The sequence below is a fragment of the Diadema setosum genome, chromosome 3, assembly GCF_964275005.1.
Source record: "Diadema setosum chromosome 3, eeDiaSeto1, whole genome shotgun sequence".
NCBI lineage: Eukaryota > Metazoa > Echinodermata > Echinoidea > Diadematoida > Diadematidae > Diadema > Diadema setosum.
In genome coordinates, this window is record NC_092687.1 from 43,032,474 (window position 1) to 43,041,937 (window position 9,464).

General features: G+C 39.2%; 1 protein-coding gene across 1 annotated transcript; it reads right to left on the reverse strand.

Moving 5' to 3' along the window:
• Positions 1 to 443: 443 nt before the first annotated feature.
• Positions 444 to 8,244, reverse strand: LOC140226399 (ceramide-1-phosphate transfer protein-like). Its single transcript, XM_072306875.1, has 2 exons — positions 8,131 to 8,244; positions 444 to 2,011 (listed from the first exon to the last, which is right to left on the reverse strand). The coding sequence occupies exons 1-2, from the start codon at positions 8,241 to 8,243 to the stop codon at positions 1,504 to 1,506; spliced, it is 621 nt and encodes a 206-aa protein (XP_072162976.1). The 5' UTR covers position 8,244; the 3' UTR covers positions 444 to 1,503.
• Between the last annotated feature and the right edge of the window lie 1,220 nt (positions 8,245 to 9,464).

A 9,464-nucleotide genomic window follows, 5' to 3' on the forward strand; every position in this document is an offset into this window, starting at 1 on the left:
AACAGTCTATAATTCAGACCCTAATTTTGAGACTCGTAGTATATTGTATCATTCCATGACATCAACAGACAACTAAATGAACATCCAACAAGCTGAAGTGCCGTCCAAATAGTGAAGCATCAAAAACGTATATATATATAAAAAAAAAATATGTCTGTCTTTTCCTCTTAAAGAAATCGTTTCAAGCTAATACGAAAAGGCGGCTTGTAAAATCTCCCAACATGGCACGACTGGTGCCCCCTATAGCCGCATTGTCCTGAGCAAGGTGATTATAGCCCTATACTGTTATAGGCTAATTTTAAGAAGTTGTTATCTGGTCATAGAAAGAAAGACAACTAAGCGAGCAGTATAGGACCACGTCTTCTCATCATCCGTCTTGTCCTCATAGCATTCTCCACATCACGCCCTTTGAAAAAGACGCCATACACAATCATAACATTGCATTCTTTATTAAACTATTATTAGCATGTTGAAAAAGAAATGATTATGAAACATAATGCAGTATGAGCCATTTTCAACGGGCACCTACCGTATAGCGAGATTTAAATGCATAATTTACCATTTGCAGATGAAACAAAAACCCAGCATTAGAGCATTAGAATAGAATAGTTCTGAACTGTGAATTATGGAGAGAAACAAGAACTGTTAAAAAAAGTATCCTTATTATCAATGTTAAGTATTGTTAAATACACAAATTGTGAACAACAGTTATAATAAAAATGAAAAAAAAATAGAATCGTCTACAGTTATGGTTTATTGAGGAAAAATGTTATCTCCTTCTATTCCAGGCTTTATTGCAAAAAAAAAAAAAAAAAATCATACGGTAGGGTGTTTTGTGATAGAACAGACCTACATATGCCACGAATGTGAGATCTTGACATTAATTTTATACTGCTCCCGAAGTTAAACAAGACTCCTAGCCCGGTATAGTCTCAGATAGTTTGATATATTTAAGCTATCATAATAGCAAGATACCTTTTTGCCTTCTAGTTTTGCACACTTACTGGACACGGGGCTTTAGAAAGTTTTAACAATAAACCGCTTCTTGCAGAAATTTCAACGTTTTTGAAATTTCAACATTGCAGTGAGAAATGAGATGGGAAGAACACTGTTTGCAACTCACGACCCAACTGACTCTATACTCGTGAGGTAGCTGCAATAATAATTCTGAGGGATGAAATCAATAGTATCATAATCGTCGAAAATCCTCCGCATCCCTCTCTTCCAAGTAAACAAAATAAAAAAAAAATTCCAAAAGTGGTACTATCAGTGTTTTTGTGTATTTGATATTATGATGTTAAGTATACGTAATAATCATTTACACAGTGCTCTAAAAGTTTGCCTTGTCTACACCACGTTTAAAAGGCAACGCTGTAATTTAGAATAGTGCACATTTTCATACATACGCACACGATTAGGCTTATTGGGATATCATAATTCATTGATTCTGAATGTAAATTGTCTTTAAGTCTATTTTGCTGCACCATAAAAATAATGTCCAATTCATTTGATGTCTCGTTTGGCAAACTCGGTGTCCATAATGTCGTAGACTGCCTGTAGCGCCCCCATCGTCGGGCCAATCATTTTCAGCGCTTCGGCCGTGTCCTGCTTGATGTAGCTATCGACGAACACCTTTCTCGTGGGCAGCCAGCGAATGGCCAGCCGGGCAGCCTGGCGCACGGCGAAGTTGACGTGTTCCCCTAGCGTCTTGTCGAAGGCCTCGCGAGCGAGCTCCGAACACTTGCTCTCGTCCTCGCCCTCGGCGAGCTTCTGGAACATGACGATGAAGAACTCGATATCGAAGTGCATCTCGAGCATGGCGCGATTTCCGGCCATCGTGCCCGACTTCGTCTTCTTCTTGATGCCGTTCTCGGTCTCGAAGGTGAGCGCTGACTGGACGGTCTGGTATTTGTCGCCATTGACGTCGGATCGGTGGGTGGTGAGGACTTTGAGCCGATATCGCATGTCTTTGGCTACGAAGGCGAACATGGATCCCATGATGTCATAGAGCCTTATGAGAAACAAGAGAAACAAGCAGGAAACATATCAAATAGCTAATTGTTTATTGATTGATTGATTGATTGATTGATTTGTTTATTTGTTGATTTATTTATTTATTTATTTATTTATTTATTTATTTATTTATTTATTTATTTATTTATTTATTTATTCAGTCTTCCTTCAACAGGGTAGCCCCTTCAGTAGCAGGTACTGTTCTTCCTGGGGGCCCTGCACATACAAACATGACAGATGACAAAACAATGACATTTATTAAATACAACATACTGTACGTATAATAGATAGGTACTTCTTCCACTGAATTCCATACATAATCACACACTAACTATGCACTGACATTAACTAATCAAACAAACGATAATACAACGGTGGGCCTACGTATCTATCATAATCAGAAAATTAACCATTATTGAATTACATGAAAAACAAAGACTATCAATACTCTCAGTAATACTTTGTGCTCTCGATCTCTAGGTAGGCCTACATAATTTTTTCTATTTCTTTATTTCTTATCTAATCTTTATTCTCTATTTTATCACTTTTTTGTTTTAGTCTGGAAATCTCATCCATCCATGTTCTAATATGGCTTGGCGAAGAACAGAACAAATTTAATTTTTCTTAACCAGAGTTCACCACATGACCTGTATCGGCATGCAGAACTCATGCTCCCGTACATATAGAGGCAGTTTTAATACCCTCTATTGCTCTATAAATTCAGATACAATATACTCAAAACTGCGTAAAATACGTCTATACCTGGGTCTGCTGAGTTCCAGTTGTTGGTGTTGTTGTTGATGTTGTTGTTGTGTGTGTGTGTGTGTCTGTGTGTGTGTCCAAGCTTATGTTGCAAGAGAACAAAATCAATAAACGCACAACAAATGCCCGATTTTTTTTTTTTTTACCCGTAAGGGGGAAATCCAGTCCGAAAATACGTTAGTCTGATAAGACAAAGTAAAATCTTACGAGTTCAGCGGTAAAATTTGACTGAAATCTGGTGAAAAATAAGGAAGTTATGAAATTTTGAAGTTTTAATAACTTCTGCAAAACAGTTCTTGTACAGTGGATGTGCAAATGAGTGGGCTTACCATGTCATCACCTCACAATTTTCCATTGATCGTGTATCAAAAAAAAATTCCTGGTTGAATAACTTCAAATTAGTGATCAGAAAGGGCTTTTTACACTTGCAAATTTTTGCTTAGTCCCGTACAGATAAATTTTTGCTTAGTCCCGTACCAACGGTGGGGCTAAGGAGGGGGGGGGGGGTCCTGGGTCAGAGAAAGTACGGGATTAAGAAACACAAGTGTAAAAAGGGCTGTATTTTTATTTATTTATTTATTTTTATTTATTTATTCTCCACTCATGGGACAGATAGCCCTGGTCAGCTAAGAGCTGTTTTTCACAGGGGTCCGACTGTACGAAAGGTGGGGCTAAGGGGGGGGGGGGGGGGGGGGGGGGCTTAGCCCCACCGTTGGTACCTGACTTTCCATAGCCCGCCTTCTGTTTACACTTGTTTTTGCCAAAGTGGGCTAGCCCCACCGATAGTCCCGTACTATCTGGCCCCGCAACATAGCAGGGTTAGCACCGCAATTGCAGTGCCAAGCAAGCGAGTGTAAACAGAACGAAAAAATAATCCGGGGCTAAGCGACGGAGACGAAGTCCGACCCCCACTGACCAATCAGAATCAAGGGGGTGCTGCCGGTGCGTGCGTGTACGTGTACAGTGCACAGCGTAATCATGAATATTCATGTGGTTTGGAAAGTACCGGACTAAGAAATACAAGTGTGAAAAGGTCAATTTTCTCCTTAGCCCCGGACAAGAGCTTAGTACGGGACTAATTGGCGAGTGTAAAAAGCTGAAAAAAAAAATGGTACGGGACTATCGATAGTCCTGGGTCAGAGAAAGTACGGGATTAAGAAACACAAGTGTAAAAAGGGCTGTATTTTTATTTATTTATTTATTTTTATTTATTTATTCTCCACTCATGGGACAGATAGCCCTGGTCAGCTAAGAGCTGTTTTTCACAGGGGTCCGACTGTACGAAAGGTGGGGCTAAGGGGGGGGGGGGGGGCTTAGCCCCACCGTTGGTACCGGACTTTCCTTAGCCCACTTTCTGTTTACACTGTCTTGTTTTTGCCAAAGTGGGCTAGCCCCACCGACAATCCCGTACTATCTGGCCCCGCAAAATAGCAGGGTTAGCACCGCAATTGCAGTGCCAAGCAAGCGAGTGTAAACAGAGCGAAGAAATAATCCGGGGCGAAGCGACGGAGACGAAATCCGAACCCCACTGACCAATCAGGAATGAGATAATCAAGTGCTGCCAGGGCGTGCGTGCACTTGCACAGTGTACAGCGTGATCATAAATATTCATGTGGTTTGGAAGGTACGGGACTAAGAAATACAAGTGTAAAAAGGTCAATTTTCTCTTTAGCCCCGGACAAGAGCTAGTACGGGATTTATTGGCGAGTGTAAAAAGCTGAAAAAAAAAAAAAAATGGTACGGGATTAAAGGGATCGTACAGTTTTGGTTGAGACCTAATTTCAGGTTTCTAACATTTTTTGGTGAGATAATGAGAAACCTCTTATGAAATATGAAAGAGCATGTAATTCTATGAGGAATTCAACGTTTATTTGATGAAAATTGGTTTTGAAATAGCTGAGATATCCAAAAAAAAAAAAAAGAGCGATTCTAATAAAGTGTGGGACCCACACTTTATTACGATCGCTTTGTTTTACTTTGTTTTTGGATGTTTCATTCATTCCAAACCCGATTTTCATCAAATAAACTTTGAATTCCTCTTCATTGTAATGGTATGCTCTGTACTATATCATAAGTGTTTTCTTGGTATCTCGCAAAAAGTTAAAAGCCCAATTCTCATCTCCACCAATACTGTACTATCCCTTTAACGATAGTCCTGGGTCAGAGAAAGTACGGGGATAAGAACACAAGTGTAAAAAAAGCTTAAGCATAGGATCAGGATTCGAGCAACGGGCATATTGCGTGTAAATGAAAAACTGGAAACTTCAACATTTTATGCACAAGCAATATGATAAGTTGTAAGGGAATGACCTGCTCACTTTGGCATTTGCATATTCACATTCACTGTTCAAGAACTGTTTTCCCCCAAAACAACGAAACTTCAAAATGCCATAACTTCCTTATTTTTTGTCCGATTTCGATAACAATTTTACCGCTGAACTCGTAATATCTTACTCCTTCTTATCAGACTAACTAAAAATTGGACTGGACTTTCCTCTTATGATTGTAGGCAGCAGCAACAAGATTTTGGTCACGAGTGCAATGATGGCCAGTTAGATCGGATACTCGCACTCTTGTCATCGGTGAACATAATCAGGAATGATCAAGGGTAACGGTCATTGGTTCGGAAATGGAGGCTTAAAGGGACGTATCTTCATTCAGTTAAGTAAACATAGGCCTATTAAAGTTACACATGCACTTTGCACGTTTTATCTTGGTGCACCGAAAACATCGCTGCCTCATTACAATAACAAGAGAACTGAGTATTATTATACTCTTGAAGCTAAATTCATAATTTCGCAGTATAGGGATCAATGAAAGAAGTAGATGTAGACCTGAAATCCATCAATCCTCAGGAGTCCTCAGGAGTGATAATGCTTGCTCACTCCTGAGGACGGACAGTCAACTGTCCGAAACGTCGAGTCCTTCTATTCAAGTTCTTCTATTCCTCTCCGGTTCACAGTCCTTTTCAGGACTACACACACTCCAGAAAGAATACTCTCACTCAATTTTCTTGCCTCTAATGCTACCTTTTCTTTCCTCCTGTCATTCTAACAGTCCTTTTAAGGACTCACACATGGTGAACCGAAAACCGAGCATAATGTTGTACAAGTTCATAATTATTGGAAAAGATTTTACAAAAGCGTTTTGTTTTATACAAGAGAAATAAAACACATGCAGAAACGAGCAGCAAAGAGAGAGAAAAACTGGCTTTTGAGAAATAAAGGAAATCTAAAGAAGTTAGATTTGTTTTGCAGTGTACTAAGATGACCGGTTTTCCTTCTTGCTTTTAAGATAATGCTTGCCAAAGAAGTGAAAACATTCAAGGTTTAGGTCTATTTAATAATTATTCGCATTTAGATTTATGGATTCAAACAAAGATTAATCAAATGATATGTTGTTGCGGTTATTTGATCAAATCATTGATATTTTAAATTGGTTAAGGTTAAGCTAGATTGCTTTATTAAAGGAGAAACTTAGAGTTAATTATGCTTACCGCAAAGGAATATTAAGATTGATTGTTATGAGTAAGTGTTATAATTAACCTTTGGTACTATGTCGGCCCGAATTCACGAAGGTGGTACAAATGAAACCATGGTATAAACCATGGACAAAAACCATGGAGCGCCAAGTGTCGCATGGAATATTTCGTCACGAAATCAGTCATTTCGTCGACGAAATTATTATTTTGTAACAAAATGACAACATTTTGTAACTAAATGAACATTTCGTCCACGGAATGATAACTTCGTTAACGAAACCTGTCATTTTATCGACGAAATGACCAATTTCGTAACGAAATATTCCGTGCGACACTTGGCGCTCCATGGTTTTTGTCCATGGTTTAAACCATGGTTTTGTTTGTACCACCTTCGTGAATTCGGGCCTTTAAGGTATAAACTAAGCATCATATTGAGTAAGGTGAATTATCCATTACACTGATGAAGAATTAGGTATTCATATCAGCAACTTGCATGTGTCATTCACATTGTGTTGATGAGAAGAAGTGTTTGATGATTATTTTGATTATGATTGATATGATCATTGAAAGTAGGTATGATTTATACCAGAATAAAGAGAAACACATTCATCCCTGCGTCCATCTTGACTGGACGTGTGTTATCTTTCTCTGCTTACAGATCGAAAGTGATATTGGATCGTGAAATCATCCCACTTACCCGAGACCCGGGTGACATTAAACTGAAACCAAGTTCATGCTGTATATTCACCAAGTTTATTTCTGCACGCAAATTTTCGAGCAGTGCGCTCTTACTCAAAAATTGCTCCAACATTTGGGTGCCGAAATAAACTGTTGGCAAATACAGCATGAACTTGGTTTCGGTTTTATTTTTGATGACATTATGACGCCAACACGCAGAAAACTTACTCAACATAATATATATGACTTTGGCAATTAAGGACATTCTAAAGAGAAGTATCGGACGGAAAATTGCAAGAGAGAATATAAATGTGGTATTAAGAGAATGGAAGTGGGAAGGAAGAAACATAATAAATCGAAGGGTATAGTATAGAATTAGAATGATGCACAATATTTATCGCCGATCTTATCTCCAAATGTACATGGTCTTACGACCCGCCTTCATCGCGCAGGATAAGGATAATGACTATAGCAAGCATGAACGACATCCGCCGAGGGATTTGGGTCAAATCCATTCACGCAGGCTTCTACAAACATATTTATCATACAGACATGTACAAGTAGCCTACCTCAATATATTACACACTGCAATATACCGTGAACACGTTTTGTGGATTGATAGGTAGATATATAGGCACAATAGCGACATGTTTCCCCTTCCATATTGTATATATATATTATGTGTGTATTAATTATGATAATTTAGGATTGATTCGACATCACCATGCAAAGTTAATCCTTTTTGACAAAAAAAAAACGAACAAAAATCCATAAACAAAAAGAGGCATTTGTTGGGTGCGCGTCAAGGGTTCGACACCCATAAAGCATACGGCCCATGAACCACACAGCCCATGAGTCATACAGTCCATCGAGTTATGCAGCCCACGAGCCACACAGACCATGATTTGGACAATATAACAAAAAAAAAAAAAGGCAGACGACACCAACACATTTCTCGTGTTGTAATGTCGAACTCGTGTAGGCTGTGTTTACCGGTAGTGTCGAACTTCTTATCTATACCTACAGTGTCGAACTCATGAGCTGTACAAATGGTGGGGTGTCATAACTCGTGGGCTGTATGACTCGTGGACTTTTTTTTTCACTACCGAACTTGTGGGCTGTGTGACTCGTGGGTGTCAGTCCTGGGGGATGGCCCCATTGATTTTGTTAATCGTTTCGATATTATAATGCCTTACCTGGCGATCTCACCGTAGCCTTTCATCAGGTCTTCAATGACGACAGTTCCGTCATCTTTCTTGGCCGCTTTGAAATGGTCCTGTACCGCCTGGATATCTAGTTTTTCCGCCATCTTCCACAAGGTATCCAAAGTCTTTGCAGGAACAATCCGAGCTTGGGACAATCTTGCGCTAAACGTATTACGCTATTATGACTGAGGTCGATAACGCGTGAAACATAGAACTGTACTGTGCCTTCATTTATCGGGGAACCTGTGTTGCGCACTCCAAGGTTTGCGTGCGGCGTCTCGTGTCAGAGTTCACAAAATACGATTGATATGATTCGTACTTTTTAATCTTCTGTTTTTCTTTTGGGTGAACGTTGATACCTTTTAGACGGCGGTGTAGCATTCAAGAGTCGTTTAAATGCTTATTCACCTGATTTCTCTACCCCTGTGTACACCTGAAACTGCCATTAGCAGTTCTTCGTTGCTAAATAGGAAATTGTGGACTTTACTCCCTGTTTTCAATTGGGTTGTATTTTGTTAATGTTTTTCGGTCGCACAGTTGTCAGCAGATATCGTGTAGCTCTGTAGATTGACCACTACCATTCTAACCCGCTTATCTGTCAAGACATCGAGGTCAGATGGCCAATGTTCTGCTTGCCAGTTATCGTTGTCAAGTTTATCTCCGCTGCTCAGACGATAAAGTCCGCTTCAGTCGAGTGATTGGACCTGTTGAGTTGCTGTTATTCATCAACCTCCAAGGAGATAACTTGGTGGTGGAGATCGAGCCCGACAGAGCACAGACAAGTGTGTGTGACCTTTGAACCTCTTATCGGATGTGATTGGAAACCAAAGGTGTACCTTGTCACCCTTGACCAGATCGATATCGATATGGAGATAAACGATGGAAGGCTGTCGGGAGTGATCGAGTTTTCGGATCACCATGTTTTGTCTTGTTGTTGTTGTTGTTTTTTGTCTTTCAATGCTCTTTCTTCAACTGCTTTCCGTGCACACAAAATGAATGTCTTATGATTAATTGTTAATTTTGTGAGGAAATATTATGTTATATTTTTACCGTAATTTCTGTGATGATTAATACATTTTTGACGATATGTTATGTTCTGTGGATTCTGTTTCTTTAAGGAAAGTTGATTCGGTTAATTTTCTTGGTGTTCATATTCAGAGTAATATACATTTGGATGTAAAATATAACAAAATTAAGATTGTAGCAATGGTGTATCTAAATGTGTAGGCATGTTAAATAGATTGAAAAACAAATATTCTTCCGGAGTTTGCACTGTTTGTGCTTCATAGTACATTGATTATGCTTCCGTATTTTAATTATTGTGT

Coding starts and splice junctions, on each gene's coding strand:
- LOC140226399 (XM_072306875.1), bottom strand. CDS start 8,243: ATGGCGGAAAAACTAGATATCCAGGCGGTACAGGACCATTTCAAAGCG. Junction 2,012..8,130: donor GGCTACGGTGAGATCGCCAG/GTAAGGCATTAT, acceptor GTTTCTCATAAG/GCTCTATGACATCATGGGAT.